Source organism: Rhyacophila brunnea, unplaced genomic scaffold (genome assembly GCF_057557595.1).
Source record: "Rhyacophila brunnea isolate RB1 unplaced genomic scaffold, BYU_Rbru_1.0 scaffold_5, whole genome shotgun sequence".
Classification (NCBI taxonomy): Eukaryota; Metazoa; Arthropoda; class Insecta; order Trichoptera; family Rhyacophilidae; genus Rhyacophila; species Rhyacophila brunnea.
Window position 1 is genome coordinate 39,646,867 of NW_028233170.1, and position 19,633 is coordinate 39,666,499.

The following is a 19,633-nucleotide window of genomic DNA, read 5'->3' on the forward strand; positions in this document are numbered from 1 at the left end:
TTGCAAGAACTAATATTTTGGAATTTAATACTAATGATGAGAATTCTTTCAAATGCAATAAGTAAATACAAAAAGAATTCTGAAGAATCTAGTGTATACGGCGGAGCTATGGGGTGCTGGTCTGACCCGAAACGAAGCAAGAAGACCGGCGAGCGACGAAGACTCTTGGGAGGCGCCGCGTGGTGTTCATATGCTCTAAGGGGCGGATATGGCCGAAGAAGAAATCAAGTGATCCCAAATTGGCGTATCTATGAACTTTACTAAATAAATAAATGAAATCCATATTTTCATCATATCTGAAGATTTGTTTCCTTTCAAAACATAACCTCAGTGCCAAGCGTAATTGATGACAGCCACAGATACAGAATAAAGAACCTACGATGTACTCAAATTTTTTTAAGCAGGTCTTAAATATAATATGTACTTTGTTCATAGAGATAAACTTAAAATGTATTAAAATATATTAGTATGTTTCTGTGTAAAAATATCTTAGTGTACATACTTTTTGATTTAATGATGCTGATATAATCAATCGTCAATGTGTATGTGTATGCAACAAATCCATGATGAAATCATACATAGGCATTACTATAAAAAAAAGATGTATATTTAATCAAAGTCCCTCTTTAATGTCATTAGGATACAAATGTAGTGTAGTTGAGCTTTACAATTTTTGATTATTTCCAGTGAGGGTGTATCCGCAGAGACGGCTGGCCATTCTGCAACAAAACAGTAAATTTAAAAGGTCTTAATTAATTTTGCTCAATGCAAATAGGGGCTCGGCGTTATTAACATTAGCAATAAAAAAGATCATTTCATTTAAGATTATTTATTAATATTTTAGGTATTACAAAACAATTTACATCTAAAGAGGTTACAATGTTTTCGTCTATTTCTATTATGATTGAAATAGCCCCTCCAGTAGCCGATGACGCCTTTCCGAAGGGCGCGGACGCGTTTGCAAACCGATTCCATTGACAGGAAGCGTGCGGCGCGCTGCACGCTCTTCAGTTAATAAATTAAAAAGAAAGATCTCAAAACTATAACACTGCCAATAAAAATAGTGAAAAAAATAAGTTCAGTTAAACTAATTTTAAGATACCTTAAAACTATATTTATAGCGATAACTAAGACAAGTAAATACCTTATATGAAATATTTAGATAAATAAAGACAATTTTATCAAAGACATGTGTACATAAACTTAATTAGATGGATTTTAAAGCCGCCGCAGATGGATCGACGGATTGAAAGACCGCACTCGGCACCTCACCGGCGCACGCACAATCACAAACTCTGCTTTGCATCAAACGCAACCACTTTTCAAGAAAGAATGGATAAGTTAAAATAAGGTGATGCCGACTCGCAATGACCGGCACTAGGGAACCTCGGATACTCACAACAGTTTTCTTGAAAAGGCGCAGCGACACAATATATCAGGTTTATGTATTAAAGGAGGTTGGCGACGTCTTGCGGCATCTCATCGATGACTGTAGTATAATATTCCTCAATATCCTTCAACACCCTTTTGTCTTCAGAAGTCACAAAGTTTATGGCTACACCCTTACGGCCGAAACGACCACCACGACCGATCCTGCAAAAGACAACACAAAATTGCAATCAGAAGCTTTTCTCTTTACAATAAATACATTATCATAACGAATATTATATAATATTACAGCCGTTGTTCGATTGATGAAAATTCATGATTCTAAATTTCTAGGTAAATTGCAAACCCGGTACATTTATTAACTTAAAACAACACAATTTATTTACAAGATATGAATTTTACTAAAGTAACTTTGAATGAACCGGTAAGAATATTTTCAGAAATATTGCTGCACGACAAACAATCTATGTGGCGATAACTAATAAATAATTATTATAATGGCGCTCATTCAATTTGAGGAATGTAGAAAGATGGGTGTACCTGTGGATGTAGTTTTCTCGGTTAGACGGCAAATCATAGTTGATGACCAGAGAAACCTGCTGAACATCAATACCTCGAGCGAGTAAGTCGGTAGTGATGAGAACGCGGGAAGATCCGGTACGGAATTGCTTCATAATTGTATCTCTCTCCTTCTGGTCCATATCTCCGTGCATACTGGAAACGGTGAAGTCCTTATCGTGCATGCTCTGAGTCAACCAGTCGACCTGAAAACAGTAATGGCATTTCATAAATACTATGTAAAACAAATTAAATGGAAAATATGTAGAGTGAATTAAAACATATTGAAGTATATTGAAATGAATGTAATTCTGATCAATTAGTTCAAGACTTCCCAAGTCTACCATTAATGTCAATTTAAAATTGAGTACGCCAAAAGCAAACAGGCTTTTCTCCATCATTTACGGCCAACATAACAAACGCATCGAGATAATATATAGATAAAAATAATCACAGTTTTGAGGTATTCATTTTTATCATATTTATTAGATTATGAAAAACTTAATCCATTGCTTACATTAAAAGCTGTTTTAATTTGAACATTACAGAGTGACTGCTGTGCGTTTCAAAAATTAAGAGAAGCCCTTATGCTTCAAAGATACAACGATCCTCAATCATATGTGTCTCAGAGCTCCAAAGGCTTAATTACATTGGCAACCCAACCTGATCCAATGATCCACGCCGACTGTCGTGGCCAACGTTTTTACACTATTTGCAATTACACGCAACGATTCAATCGAGTTGGTCTTTGTTTTCGATTGGTTAACCCGATCGGCGCGTTAAGTTTCCATACAAAAGATGTGCTGTCCGCGGTAGGTTTTTCGAAATGTTATTCTTCGCTGTATTATAATAAATACGGCAGTTAAAAATTGTGGCTACAACTGTTATCATGCCTAGATACATAATGCCTAGTCCACACCGGCAACAAGTCGCGCGACATCTCGTTAAATTTTACGATAATTATCATAATTGCTTAAGAAATTTTACGATAATTATCATGCTTATCGTAAAATTTAACGAGTTGTCGCGCGACTTGTTTTCGGTGTGGACCCGGCATAAGGATCCAAGTGCCACACTAAAACACATAATGGAGTGTTGAATTTCACTGTGTTTACTTTAACAAAACTACTGTATTGCTTTGTTCGGATAAACTCTGTAGCCATTTTCTATTAGTGCAGGATCCCATAGACTTTTCGTATACATAATATGCGGAACGCATTCTGACAATTGGAATGGGTTTTTGGGGTCACAACGATATATAATGTCGATGTTGCCAGGCGATATTAGTGGTCAATTTTTTTTTATTGAGGTTTTAATTTTTTTCTTATAACCCACCAAAAATTGTTCTGAGTTCTTCAATAAAACCATGACCGAATCAGTAATTGATTGAAAATGCAATAATTGTACCATGCCATCGGCATGGTCGTAGAACGGTTCGTCCCGTTTGAAAAAATAAAAGTAGCGGATGGTGCAATGTGTTCAAAATTATCGATTCTTAGGATCCTCCTTGGCTTAAATTATTTTATTTAGTAGCATTTTTGTATAGAATCACCTAAATTGGTTTCTTTACTATATCTATGCATATGCCATTAGTTTTAGAATAGATCTAAGGGACAATCTCCAAGGCTTACATATTATAAGCATTTACACTGTTTAAGGGTTTCAGCACAAGTTTATTTATGGAAAAGCTCATCTGATCCACTATTGAGCCTATTGATTTCCTACAACTTCTAACTACGAGAAAATAATTTGTATCCAAGACAAATGACGAATGAACCTCTGCCAAATTATTTAGTTAAATCATGCAAATGTAATTCTAACTGCCGTACATTGTCATGTGGTTATAAGAAATCGGCTTTGACATCTATATCATTGTGCAAACGTGTAAGTAGTGTTTGTAAAAACTGTGATCATGATACTTAAAGCAGTTTGAACATTCGACTTGTTTCTTTTTTTTTTAATAAATGTGTACTTAGTGTGGTTAGTGGTTATCGTTATTTCATTTATTTACCTATCTATATGTGCAACCTACACTGTTTCTGGATTAACCATAATTCTAAAACTAATGGCATATGCATAGATATAGTAAAGAAACCAATTTAGGTGATTCTATACAAAAATGCTACTAAATAAAATAATTTAGGCCAAGGAGGATCCTAAGAATCGATAACACATTGCACTACCCGCTATTTTTATTTTTTCAAACGGGACGAACCGTTCTACGACCATGCCGATGGCATGGTACAATTATTGCATTTTCAATCAATCCCTGATTCGGTCATGGTTTTATTGAAGAACTCAGAACAAATTTTGGTGGGTTATAAGAAAAAAAAATTAAAACCTCAATAAAAAAAAATTGACCACTAATATCGTCTGGCAACATCGACTTTATATATCTTTGTGACCCCTAAAACCCATTCCAATTGTCAGAATGCGTTCCGCATATTATGTATACGAAAAGTCTATGGGATCCTGCACTATATGACAAAGCACTCGACTTCAAAACGAGTGAGCCGATGAAGGCAATTAATCACTGACTAATTTTATTTTACTCCATGTTAAAAACACTTAAAAATGCCATAAAAATTATTGAAAATAATAGCTTTTATTGGTGACTTATGAATTATTGTTAATTAGTGTAAGTTTTATTGATGACAAATCCATTAAAATTGGATGGTAGTCACCAGTTTTATTTCGTGGCATAGATTGTGTCAGCATTTTACATGTTTTATGGGCCATTCTAATTTAAGCGTAAAGGTGAGTCCACACTGGTTGAAAATATTATAATAATTTTTTTGTTTTTTTTTTAGTGAAACTTGGATTTTGTAGATTACTTTTCAGTTTTATTGAGCATTGTATTATGTTAGTGATTGTCATTTTATGTTTTGTAAAAAAAACAATATTTATTTTTTGAATTGCGTAAATTTTTCCAAGTGCTCTAAAAACTTTTTTTTGGGTAAGGTTTAAAAAATTTATAAGCATTAAATTGTACGCAAAGATAATATGTAATATAGTTGAAAAGTCAATATTCCATGATTTATATTTTATATTATATTTTATACCTACCCGTGTGTTTTTTTAGCAAAAATTTATACGTTTTATATATTCCTTCATAGTAATTCGTAATTTATTGGTAAAACTTGCAATCCTCTAAAATATAATAATATATATTTTTTCATTCCGTGTGGACGCATCTTTACGACTTTCAATAATGAGCTCGTTTTATGACTTTGAAACAATTAGGGAGACACATGAGTAATAAATGACATAATCCAGAACACAAGTTCAAGTACATTTTTAGAAATATTACAACAAATTTCTTTTCGTTTTTTGGTTGTCTTTTTCGTATTCCCGCACATGATGTAAAAATCGCGGTGAATTCAACTTTACACGGTAAATACTCGGCGCACACTCAACTCGAATGAAATATATTTTGTATACCTACTGCGCAGCCGCGAAAAATACCGCGTAGATTTGAACTGATGCAATCGTACCGGCGAATCTCGATAGATCGAGGGGGTTCGAAAGATCGATGTTTATGAAATTAAAACAACATATTTTTGACAAAGTTATCGATATGGCGGTACGAACACGAATCAGAGCATTTTTCAATACAAAAATTAATACTATGCGTGAAGTATTTCCTACTTTACCGACATTTCAATTTTCGATATCAACAGTTGCGACATCCGCCCAGTATCAGAGCTTATGTAAAAAACAACATATGTCCCATCCGCGGCGATCGGGTTAAAAAAAATATAGTTTGATCGAAAACTATTTCTTTGTTAGATTGGTGGCTACAATGAACAGTATTCCCGCGCAATTTTGCTTCAAAATCTAAATTATCATATCCGTTACGCCCAATTCACACATTAAAATAATATTAATAAAAGAAAGCCGCTGTCGACCAATCACCGATAACCAGGTTGGTAATCAGCGTGGGTCCTGTGCTTGTCAAAAATTACATGTTGTTTTTCAAGATATGTTTGACCCCAGAGTATGGGCCTAATAGGTAGAGCAAGTGACTAACACCCATTTTTCGCAACAAAAATCTGTCATTCACCATCACTCCGTGGAGGCCCATATGATCCTCTTATGATAGAACATGGATATAAATAAGATTTTTATAGAATGAACTCATTATTTAGATGAAATATTATGTATTTAATAGTGGTTGGTATAGGTCTCTCAACCAAAGTTGAGGCAAGCCATAGTGAGAATACAGATACGAAAGGTTGTGTGTATTGGTGCATTTCTGAGGCAACGGGCATTGCACAATGTCTACGAGAAATAGCCGTTTGTCTTGTTTACACCTACTTATTGCGCTTACAGCGAAAAGAGGACAACATGCGTATACGTTGATGTTCTATTTATAACAATGCGTCTGTGAGTATTGCTTCGCCTCAACTTTAGTTAACACATCTATAACACTGTCTAAAAAAGCAAAGCAAAATGTGAAACTCGGTGACCATTTTATACAATATTAATTTATGTACAATCCATTAAATACTGCCAAAGCAAAAATATGATTTTTTCTTGACAATAATTAAACCATACTGGAATCATAACCAAAGTTCATACATATGACTCTCCTCCTATAGATAATATATCTTTGAGAGATTAAGAAATTAAAGTATAGAGGATTAGCTACCTTGCGACGTGTATTGCAGAAGATGACGGCTTGTGTGATTGATAAGGTCTCATACAGATCGCATAGTGTCTCCATTTTCCATTCTTCACGGTCGACTGATACATAAAACTGTTTGATACCTTCTAAGGTAAGCTGGAAGAATACAAATCAAATTAATATTTTTTGTGCTATGCAACATACTTTTATTTCCTAGTTTGGTAGTCGCCTCGTCTCGCCTCACACTCATACAAAAGTATTCATCAACTATATACAGGATTATTTAGTACTCAATGCTACATATTAACAGAGATATAGTCAACAGAAATTGAATGTTGATAATTAATTCACCGCAGACGAGAAAAAATATTATATTTTTAGGATGGGTTTTCCATTATTTACCGTGTTCATTTATAGAGTTGCCAGTTAAATTGGCATGTAAATGACAATGACAAGAGTTTGTTGAGATTTATAAGTATTATATATGCTAATGGAAAAAGAGTGATACGACATCGCCAATAAAAGAGAAGCTTCCTACGAATACGAAAAAATCAAATGAGGAAATATTGTGGTATTGTTTTTTTGTAACTGAGAAAAAAATGTACCTACCTCATTAATTTAGGCACCTATTTAGTGAAATTAATCTGAACATTTAGGCATTACCGTACTATTTAGTCGGAACGGCGACACGCTGTGATGTCATATTTTTAATACTACTTTTCTAATTTCGATTGGAAATTATTATATTTTCAAATACAGGTACTGCATGATACCAACCAATATGTTTAGTGTTCATTTTCAGTGAATAAAAAATACATCAACATACATCGCAAAAATTCACAAACTCAATGTCATGGCCATGGTTAGAATACATCATTCACTTTATCCTCTAATCCTTAAATTCAGCCTAAAACATACTACATATCGGTCGTGATTTCCCATCTGTTGGCTTTAAGTATTTTTTCACATTATTTTATGCAGATGTAAGGTGAGACTATGTCACTATCCTAATATTATTGCAGTGCATTGTTTGCATGTTTACCTCATCTTTCTTGACAAGAATGGAAACAGGACTTCTCATAAAACATTTAGACACGTCCATAACATCTTTAGGCATTGTGGCAGAAAGTAAAATGACTTGGACTTGACTTGACAACATACTGAAAACATCGTGAATTTGGTCCTTGAACCTGAAACAAAAACAAATTCAAAATAAACTGTCACACATACATAATATGGCAAACCTGTAATTTATTTTATTTATAATTCCATGCATATAATATAATACTGATTATTGGATTAAATTACAGGGGAACAACCATGACACTGTTTCATTGACATTGTTAAAATACACACTACATAAAATGTATCGAAGGTCAAGTGACTTTCTCAGGTATAAATTAATGTAATTATGCATTATTCCCCTCTTAAGATGGGATAAATATAAATTATAAAAGAGTAGATCGGTCAATATAAAAATATAAACCATAAAAACATTGTTTCAACATCATTTTATTTGATGTGGGCATTAAAAATAGAGGGAAAAAGCATAAATTAATTTAGACATAATTTTTTTTTATTCAAAAAACTTCATTCAGAGTATTGTTTCTGCCATTTATTACCACTAATCATTGTGAAACAATATGACTCATTGATTTTCTTAGAAAAGCTACCTGATTTGAAAATTTGATAAATATGTTGTTCTGTTATCTTTTTCTTTGTGTTTAAGGCTGGCAGAAAACATGAAAATTCATAAATTTCACTCATTAATTGCATAACCGGGGTATTTTGTTAATTTGTCAAGGTTTCATAATATGAATCATTGCCAGTTATCAATAATGTAAACATGTGATAGGTCAGCGAATTCTTTTAAATACGAGTTACAAAACATAATAAATTGATTTGTTAAAGCTGTTGAAAGTTGTAAAGAATTGACACAGTTTGAAGTTCATGTTTTGGTGTCATTGTCATACGTTAAACAAAAACAGATGCCGTTAAATTGGAAATTCTTTTCTGGAACATTATTTAGTTGAGACAACAACTATAAACAACAAATTTGATATACACTTGATTGATATAGTTGATAACATTCTGAATAAAACAGTTCTAGTCTCCGAACACAAAGCCATCTCGCATTGTTTCCCATTACATATTAAGATGTTGTGTCAGCATGAACAGAATTCAAACTTCAACTGCCCTAATGGTTACATGTAAATTGTACGTAAAACATTTCGCCGCAGCACAGTTCGCTGTGAGCTTTCTATTGGAAAGAGATGACCGTATACTATACGGTCTCCAATTTTATTAGATTTAATATGAACATTAATTCAATTTTCAAAACCGATTTTGGCAAAATTCATGAATTCAAGAATGAAAACCTAACCTAACAAACAATCCAGTATATCGGCTATTTACAAAATTTGTTTGCCGCTGGCTTCCTGTCAACCGACAAGAACCGTGTTTTATTTAGACATGAATTTTATCTCAGTAATAGTACCTAAAGAGGCTGGAAGGTCTTTAATATATAACGATATATTTATGATACAACATTTCACAGTGAAGTGTGATACGGCGAACTGCATATGTACAAATTTCCGGACACGGCCCGTAATGCGAGCAGAAAGGTACTTTATATCATCCACGATTCACTACTAGGTCAAGACTTCCGATTTAAATTAGTATATAATATGCCCTCACCCTCTAGACAACATCTCATCGGCCTCATCGAGGACGAACAATTTAATAGTGCTGGGGCGGAGAGCTCTCCGCGACATCATGTCGTAGACTCGACCGGGCGTGCCCACCACTACGTGGACACCCATTTCCAGAGTACGCATGTCCTCACGTACATTCGTCCCTCCAATGCAAGCGTGACACTTTACATCCAAGTAATCTCCCAGAGCGAGGACCACCTAAAATAACAGTTGATAACTATCATGTTTAGATCACCTACGATATATGCAGTAAAGATTAGGTATTCAAACTTCGAAAAGTAATTTCATTTTGATAGAATATAATCTGAAAGGAAAACTAATTATTCAACTGCCATAGGATAAGTAAATTATGTTTGTAATAGGTATGTATAATTTACTGTGGATGTTTAAAACAAATATGAATGCGTATACGATTAGCGAAACATCATCAGAATAACTAAGCATCGCTAATTCACTTTAATATCAGTTTCAAAAATATAAAAAATCTGATTCAAGTACCTTAGTGATCTGCTGCACCAATTCACGAGTGGGGGCCATGATGAGAGCCTGGCACTCGAGGCGAGAAGTGTCAATCTGCTGCAAGATGGAGATGGAGAATGTCGCCGTCTTTCCGGTACCGGACTGAGCCTGAGCGATGACGTCGTGTCCTTTCACGCAGGGCATGATGGCGCGCTGCTGAATCGTGGAAGGCTTCTCGAAGCCGTAAGCGTAGATGCCTCGCAACAGCTTCTCGTTGAGGTTCATGTCGTCGAAATTGTCAACCACTTCGTGCCAGTTGGTGTCGATGATGCCGTCGGGCTCCATTCCTGGCGGTCCGTCGTAAGGAGCGGGCTCCTTTTCGACGGAAGGGCCGTTTTTTGATTCTCCCGACCATTCGTCATTTCTGGAAAATACGATCGACCGTTACGCAAATTGTGACGCATAATAGACAACTCGACGCCGACGAGTCGTCAAACACCCTGGCACTTTAGAAAACACAGGAACCTTGCGAAAAGCAAAGCTTCATCACAGATTTTCACTTTAAAGCTTGGCAGATTATAGCTGTCTGGCGAAATGCACTTTCAGGTTTAGCGAACATTACCGCGACAGCTGAATAAACAAACTTTAACACGCCAGAAATTACTCGATTCTGACATTATCGGACATGCGGCACTCCCGAGACGCGGGATTAATAATTCTCAACGAAGAAAACACGTGCAAATCTCAAAAATTCATTGAATTTGACCGTACGCCATGTTGGCAATTGACGGCAGGATGATACTCAGAAAATAAAAGTGCACACCGCCCAAAATGCATTCATGCCGTAGATCTAAAAACACAAGCCTTATGGAATCGGTATAAGAGGATGTTAATCACACAGTTAAAACATATTTAGATCTATAAATACAAAACTCACCTCCCCTCGTACGAATAAGACATGTTCCAGTTGCGTTTGAAAAAGGAAAAGGACTGAGAGTCAAGCTGGCATCTGTACTAGTAATATCATTCAATTTTTATTTATATCACTTGTTAGACGCTGTCGACATATTAAAATATACAACTAAAAATGTTATTATTAATTATGAATTTACTTTACTCTACTTTCATTTGAATATTTCTCTTTTATTTTATATTATATATTGAACACAGTCATTTCCTGAGAAACGTCATCCATTAACGCGCGTGTTTGAAATTGGTTTATTGGAAGGCTTGTCAAAAATAATAAAATCTACTCTGGATATGAAGCATTTTGATACTAAAATTCACGAATTATATACTGATATTATACATAATGCACTGTTATTCATTACGTTCAATATAAATAAGTACTATTGGATATTTAGAGATGATTTGTATTTTATAGCATGTACCTATAATTTTATGTACGCATAAATTATTAATATTTGTGTTGCATGTACAAAAAATCTTTATGTCACAGTATGCACAATTCAAATATTACGATAATTTATTATCCACAAATGTTTTATTGTTTCCAATGTTAACTTCAGAATTAATGATATCATAGCTCAGCAATATTATTTATTGGCTACAAAAGTGGGTGAAAACCTTTCTTGAGATCCATTGTAATACTAAGGCCACAAGAGTCTAATCTCTTTGGGCCACAATTATTATGGAGTCTAATTTTTATTTTTATTATTTTAACCTTTAAAAATACATAACTACATAAATAATAATATGTACTTATAGAGAATGAATGATATTATAACGTTACAATACTGATTTATAAAAATGAAATCGAATGAAAAAATATTATTTAGTATAAACTGAAAGAATATGTCGCCCATCCAGAACGAAACAACCATAAGTGCTAAAATTGTGATTTCCTGTTTTAAATGCAAAAATTTCCGTAGGATTCACATAATTATAGTGTAAAAACACCACTACTGCTAGTCACTCCAATTCATTTTTGACGCTTACTTTATTTAACAAATTTAAAATATTTACAATGAAAAAACAACATATGTCGCGATATGTTCTTTTTTAACTCAAGTCAATGGGTAATGTTGAGTGCAGTTGCGTTGTTTTTAGTGTATTAAGTAACTGTTATGCAGGAAAAATCGCGTACAATATCTACTTAACTGTCGGTTGGTTAGCGCCAGAGAAAAATGGTGTCCAGAGGACGATACATGGTATAACTTTTGGTAAACAGCATTAACCATTTCTGGTAAGATCATTGCAACTAAGTGTGTCAAAGGCACTTGCAATGATAATTGTAAACTAAAGTGTTAAACTAAGTTATCACATCAATACCAAGTTTTGGGAAATAAGAGAACATGTTAGACAACGTAATTTTATCGTGACCCATACTTCTGAAGTCTTACCAAAATATAGACGCATAAAGGAAGGTGTGCCCAACCGAAAACCAAATTTGTCATACCAATTGACATGGGACGGTAACATGATAAAGGTATGCAAGACATTCTTTATGAAAACATTAGACATTGGTGATACTTTCATAAGATACACTCGTGATAAGGTTTTGGTTCAAACGGGAATATTGGACGCTGAAAAGCGAGGCGTTCACCAAAATCATGCAAAAAACTTCCCCCAGATATAAAATCTGCCATAAGGGAACATATAAATTCATTTCCGCATATAGATTCTCACTACACAAGGGCTAACACTTCCAAGCAATTCTTGGATTGAAGTTTAACGCTAGCAGAAATGTATAGGATGTATAAGCAAAGAGCTGAAAACCGTGTCATTGCAAAGCATTGCAGTTATGCAATAATATTTAACGAGGAATTTAACCTGTCATTTTTCTTACTGAAGAAAGATCAGTGCACACTCTGTGAAGGGTTTAAAAATGCTGACACTGATAAGCAAAAGGAGTTGGAAAATGAGTATCAAACTCATTTACAAAATAAGCAAATGGCTGGTGATGAAAAATCCTTTGACATCATTGCCGCCAAGTCTGTGGATTCAATAGTACCTAGCATGCTTCTATCTACAAGCCGTACTCCAAGTTCCCTGTGATGATGTAACGGTGTTTTACTATAAAAGAAAATTAAATTGTTTTAATTTTACAATATTTAATATAATTAACAAAAACGGTGAATGCCATTTTTGGAATGAAGCTTTGGCTAATAGAGGTGCCAATGAAATAAGTTCTTGCGTTTGGATGTACCTAAATGAAAATAGTACTGGCAAAGACATAATTTTCTATTCTGACAATTGCACTGGTCAGAATAAGAATAAAGCAATTGCCAGCATGTATCTATATGCTGTAGGAAACTTGGACATAACGACTGTTACCCACGAATACTTGGTTGTGGGTCACATACAAAACGAGGGTGATTCTATGTATTCCACTATTGAGCAACAGAAAAAGAGGCATCTGAAATGTGGTCCAATTTATATTCCGGCCCAATATACTCCTAAAAAGAATGGCAACCCATACACTGTCCATGAGCTGTCGACCTCATCATTCTTCAACTTTTTCACGATATCGACTGCTATGGGGACTAATTTTACTGTGAATACAGATGGTTATAAAGTTTTATGGAAGGATATTTAAGTGATCCAAGTGAGAAAGGAAGTACCTTTTACAATTTTTTTATAATTTTAATTAAGCCGAACAAAATTTTAAAGCCATCGACATACGAACGCTCAGAAGTCGGCGGTCGACAATGGAGCCAATTTTAGTTGCTGCATACGTTAATCCACCTAAACTGTCAGCAGCAAAACTTAAAGATTTGTTGGATTTGTGCAAGTCTAACCTAATCCCAAACATGTACCATAATTATTATGATAGTCTTGCGGCAGAGCGACCATTCCCTGTTAATGATGACAGAGAACATGATGATGATGAATAAGACTCACTTGCTAATCTGAGCCACTCCGATGCCATTTACTAATCGTGAGTCTACAGACTCACCATTACTCAGGATCACAAAATTGTTAGAGGAACCCTTTTTATTTGAATTTGTTATGTAAATTGGTTATTTACATTTAGAATATAAAAAAAATTATTACATACATTAACATATTTTTGTTATAGCATTTAAGTCATTCCAATGTATATGTTTTTATAAAAATAAACAACCTCTCAGTGTAAATATTTTTCATTGCAACACAAATGCATAAAATTGTAGATCATTACCAAAATGTGTAGTGTAAAAAGACCACAAGTGCTAGAATAAGGCTTTAAAAACATATTTTCAGATTTTTTTGCTGAAAGTAGTTTCAAGCACATTATTTTACTGTGGAAACAAAAAAAAATATCTTCATACCTGAGATAATTGATATGAAAAGAGTGTTTTAAATGGTTGAAAAACTTCAATTGCGATTTTCTCAAAACTATGAATTAGCAGTTATGGTTGTTTTGTTCTGGATGGGCGATGTAGGTAGGTAGGTATCTACCTAATAGTCTGTCTTCCTCAAAGAGTTTGGACATGACTAGCTTATTGTGACTGTTTCTCTTAACAAAATATATTATGTTCAATCTACGTCCAGATCCTACCGTGATTTTACTATAACAATCCCTGAAATAATACGTTCTGGTTTGATATGATATTTTTGTTTAAAAAAATATCACTAATCCTGAAAAATTTTGGACCACTTCATACTTTAATCCAGGGTTTTTTTTTGAAAAATAAAGGTGCCGGAACTCACTTATGGCCAAACTTCTTACCTACTAAAAAAAATTATGTTCAAATCTCATTTAAAGTAACTTTTCTTATGCCATGAAGCGCACGAAAAAACAAATAAACAACTAAAGTTGTAAAAAATAAAATTGTAAATCACATAATTTGAATAAAAGTATATAGTGATTTCCATGGCCCCCAAATCCTGAAACGGTCCCCCAGTCCAGTATCTTTGGCGGACCCCCTACCTATCACTAAGGTTAAAGGCAGTGTGACACTATATAGTGGTATGGTATTCAAGGTAAAATTAAGGGTATTTAGTGTATTAACAATCATTAACCAAAAAATGCAATTACAGAACCACATATTTTAAAATGTTAATACGCCTGAAGGAAATTAGCGCCGCAGCCGATTTTTTTACGATTAGAGCAAATTTGTGATGTGCGTTTATCTCATTTTTCGAGTCGATCCCCCAGGCTAGAGCCCTGTCAGCCCACCCTTACTGGTGGCAATGGTGATTTCCAAAGTTCAGTCCAATTCTCGTCTGGCAAATTGTCTCGTTTCCTTTTATTAGTGTTAGAGTCTATGGCCGAATGTCTTCCACTGAGTAACCACCGATCAACGTATTTTAATTGGATCAAAAAGTGTCAAAGGTGGTCCGACGAGTTTGATGAACAAAAGTACCCAAACTGATTTGGTCTTCAACGAAGCTCTTAATGGGGTAATAATTAGAATTATTCGCGAAAATTCACTTTCACATTCACTTGAAGAAATGGTAATGGAATTCAATGCATATATCAAACGAGATAATTTTTCAGGATATGTTTTTTCATATGAGATGATTCAGGAAAATTAACTTGTACTATGTAAGCGCGAACATTGTTTCGTCTAATTGCTTTTAAAACATTAAAAATACCGTGAAAAAAGGTGCCGGAACGCCGTTCCACCGCGTTACATTACAAAAAAGCCCTGCTTTAATCTATTGAAAAGAAGTTTGTCTTCTTTTGCTAGAATTTTTCAATAATGCTAAGTCTTAATTATTGCCATAAATATTATGATAGCCGGGTAGATCACCGTGAATAATTTTGATATGGCCACCAGGGCCATAGCAAGGTCTTTTGGCGCCCAGGGCAAGGGGTAGATTTTACGTCCCTACAACCCCACCAAAACACTAAAAACGTAATTCCTGAAAATAACAATTAACCAAAAGACCTAGGACGTTGCTACGGCCCTTGCAGCGGTTTTATTAAAAACTTTTTATCAAAAAGCGATTTATAATAATTATACTTAATTATTTTTTTAATATATTATTTTATTATATGATATATTTTTTTTTTTTAATTCAAAGATAAACTTACAATTGTAAAAAAATGTAATAAAATGTGAATTCGTTGCAGGGTCACATCTTATTATTACATTATATTTTATGGTCATATTTATTATTAAAATTTAGTTTAAGTTTTCAATTTTTTTATGTTTAGATTTTTGACTAATTCATGGTTTTAATATTTTCTTATATTTATTTTAAAAAACAATGATTTTTATAAAAATATAAATGTGTATAACTTGAAATCCTTGTTATTTATATCAAATTTTATTTTAGGTATGGTCCCAATATTGAAGCTTGATTTGATATAAATAAAAAGGATTTTAAGTTAGACATATTTATATTTTTACAAAAATCGATGTTTTTTAAAATAAATATAAAAAATATTAAAACGATGAATTAGTCAAAAATCTAAACGTCAAAAAATTGAAAACTTATTAACTAAATTTTAATAAATATGATCATAAAATATAATGTAATAATAAGATGTGACCCTGCAACGAATTTTATTACATTTTTTTACAATTGTAAGTTTATCTTTGAATTAAAAAAAAAAAATCTTTTTAATGTTTTCAGATACAGATAGAAATTGTAAATTATCAAAAAAACTCTCAAATTGCAAGCTTCGTATTATTACGCTAGGTTCTCTGTTGGCATATAGGAACCCTTAAAAAAACATTCCAATACAAACTCCAGCTTCATACTGAGAAGATAATAATATCTCCTTTTAAATGACGGTTAAAATCATGAAAGCCTTTCCGGGCGGCAGGAGCTGGTTCATAGGAACGATGTCTGGCATTGTAAATGGCAGACATCCGCGGTGAGAATTCCCATTCGGCGATATAGCTCTCAGTAGTACAACTCTCCTACAAATATAACGAAGGTTTAAACCGCAAATGCTGCGGATATACCTGATGTGCGTACGGCATGCATAAGCTCGGGAAAAATCTTTCTATTTTTAAGACCTGCATGGTACCGAGTGAACAAATGATCGTTGTGGTGTGTGGAAAATATCGACTGATAATAATATATTACGGTCTTTCTAATCTTATATTTATTACAAAAAAGCACACATCAGTATTATCAAGATAACAGTAGTTGGGAAAATAATATATACAGTCATTCTAGGGTGGCAAGTGGAAGTTAGAATAAATACATTTAATTCTTCCTTTTCAACGTCACTTTCAGTCGGTACTTCAACAATAACAGTTTCTTCACTGAAAAATGATATTTGAAAACTACATTTTGTTTCGTTGAGACATTTTTTCGAATCAGTCATGTTGTTAAATTGAAGAATCGGTTTGTATATATCGAATATTGCATGTATGTCATTCGACGTAATATCATTATCACTGTAAAATATGTAATAGTAATAACCGTCAGCGACGACTTCGTGGGTTGTCACCATTTTAAGCTGTGGTGTTTCTAAAGCGTTAACACTGTTGCACAATTCATTGGGAGGAAACTCCCGATTGAGAAGAATTCTTCCATCGTAACATCCTAATAGATCATTTTCAAAGCTGGAAGCTCCATCTTCTTGATTCCCCTTCTCTGTATAGTTAATGGCGTTTCCGCCGTGATTCACTCCTTGGTCTAAGACATGATTCGGGTCATGCGCCGGTTTTCGAGCCTTGTTTATTTTTTTAGTGTGACGGCGAGATCTTTTCACATCATTCCCATTGTCATATGTATTTATATCAGATGGTCGTTTTGTGAGCTTCGATTTGTTTTCTTCGCGATTTGTCAGTTTGGAATCTGATTCAAAAATAACTGAAACTTTTTCATGCCCGTTGGCGAGAACCGGATCGATCTTATTTGAAACGTCATCCAAAACGCCGCACGTATTTAAAGTCTTGTCTCCTTTTACAACGAGTATGTTTGACCCTTCAAAGCGTGAACAGACTTTCAATTCGATTAATGCTCCTTTCAGAAGGTAAAATCCCCAATACTCTAAGGTGTCGTCGGGCAGAGTCATTGATTTTTTCAGGCGCAGATGTTTCTTTTCCTTCGATGCCTTAGAGCTAGAATTTATTTGGAACGCATTAAAACTTTTATTCATTTTTAATGAATGCCTTTGGCAGAATATCGTAGATAATCCTTCGTGTATTTCCACTATATCTAATTCAGACACGGCGTATTCGATATCCGCAAACACTCTGTTCTTAAGAACGAGCGGTATAATTATTAATATAATGGGAAGCAGTACTATAAGTGTACAAAATACAATTACTCTTTTAACTCCGTGCATGTCTGAAACAGATAATGAAATACATTGGTGAGGTTCATTAAAGTAATTACCATATTGACAAATTATTCAACATGTCAATAATAACAAATTTGCATCAATAATCTTAATGCATTCCAATAAAAACTGCAAATTGAAAAGTCGGCATGAATATATTATGTACCTAAATACTTCCATCGATTGTAAAAACTATTGATATTTTTATATAATTCTCCAAAAGCTTAACGCAAACATAATTTTTGGCATGACATAAAACAGTGAGTGTATTTCATAGGTCGGCTTATTTGTATTAATGGTATACAGCCGATGAGGTGTCGGCTGATAAACTGAATGTGGACTCTGTACGGTTTTTGCTTGTAAAAGCATATCTATGAGCACAGTGAACAATTTCAACCTCATTGAGATTAAGTTACTAAAACATATTATAATTTGACTCACAGGCACAATATTAATTTAATCAGTAGATATATTAAGCTTTAAAAACTGTGTTTACTAATGACTGACCCTTAATCCGGAGTGAGGAGTATTCATATTGCTGATATCCAACATTATTTCCTTGCTTCATTTTGTTCACCTCTTTATCAGTCATAAAACACGATAATTATAAACTGCACTATGTATTAGAAATTGTTTGTCTGATGCACGCTGCATATCAGAAAAAATCATGTGACGTGCATGATACATTGTGTAAGTAAATTTATTGTCTAATGGCTTTACCGTTTTGAACACAGACACATGTCAAATTATTTGATTCTGTGCATTGTCATAATATGAATGAAGTGTAAACAATTATAAATTTAAAAACACGGATGTGATCAAAATAATTTGTTTGTATGACAGTAATAATAATATTATGTACTATGACTCCAGTAAATGAGTTGTATTAATAATTGATAACAGACTGAAAAATGATGAGTTATATTCTTATCTCTAGAGTGTAGAGCATGTGTAGAGTAAAACTAATTTTTCCTTGGCATATCAACAATGCATTATTGGTTTATAATCATTTTATATAAAATTGTTATCAGAGAAATAATGCAAGATGGCACTTTCAATATATTAAATGTGCTAAGCCAATGGGGCAGAAAGAACGTTTTGGTGAAAATGGATTATTTATGAGATTAGATCAAAGAGATTAATTAGATTGTTTTTTGAAGTGAAACTTTTTTACGAACGGTATGCAGAATTTTGCCGGTAGAGTGATCCTGTCTGATATGTAACAAAAAAACATTATGGGTAGTTGATTAATTTGAAAATTCTTCATCTTCTTCGAACATTGCAACCCTTAGCTGGAGCATATGGACAGCACACGGCGCCTCCAAGAATCCCTGTCACTCACCAGTTTCAAATCCACCGTATACACTCTGTAGATAGTATTTAGCGGCCCTCCAGGATGCCACAATCTGGTTGAATTGAAGAACAAGCAACCCAGGTCGAAGATTTGAAAATTAATAAACAAAAAATGTCCATGGTCAGCCTCAAACGCTTCGGTTGACAGCTTAGTATACTTCCAAATTCACCAGTGAGACTGCGGTACATGTTAAAAATTTTGAGAACACTTTATACACACAAATATTTGACACTTCAATTTAGTATATATCAACTTTTAGAAGCATCAAAGACAAGCAATACATAACATTACCTGCATTGGCTATTTTGTTTTTAACAAATACGAATATGTCATGA

At 33.8% G+C, this 19,633-nt stretch overlaps 2 protein-coding genes across 2 annotated transcripts; both read right to left on the reverse strand.

The window, feature by feature from the left end:
- Positions 1–608: 608 nt before the first annotated feature.
- Positions 609–10,738, reverse strand: eIF4A (eukaryotic translation initiation factor 4A). Its single transcript, XM_085955212.1, has 8 exons — positions 10,685–10,738; positions 9,787–10,171; positions 9,272–9,486; positions 7,617–7,764; positions 6,599–6,730; positions 1,930–2,153; positions 1,400–1,593; positions 609–719 (listed from the first exon to the last, which is right to left on the reverse strand). Exons 1-7 carry the CDS (start codon positions 10,705–10,707, stop codon positions 1,449–1,451), a joined length of 1,272 nt encoding a protein of 423 aa, XP_085811338.1. The 5' UTR covers positions 10,708–10,738; the 3' UTR covers positions 609–719; positions 1,400–1,448.
- A 6,003-nt stretch (positions 10,739–16,741) lies between these two features.
- On the reverse strand, positions 16,742–18,667 carry LOC147066407 (uncharacterized). The gene is made up of 2 exons (XM_085955213.1): positions 18,452–18,667; positions 16,742–17,952 (listed from the first exon to the last, which is right to left on the reverse strand). Exons 1-2 carry the CDS (start codon positions 18,534–18,536, stop codon positions 16,760–16,762), a joined length of 1,278 nt encoding a protein of 425 aa, XP_085811339.1. The 5' UTR covers positions 18,537–18,667; the 3' UTR covers positions 16,742–16,759.
- Between the last annotated feature and the right edge of the window lie 966 nt (positions 18,668–19,633).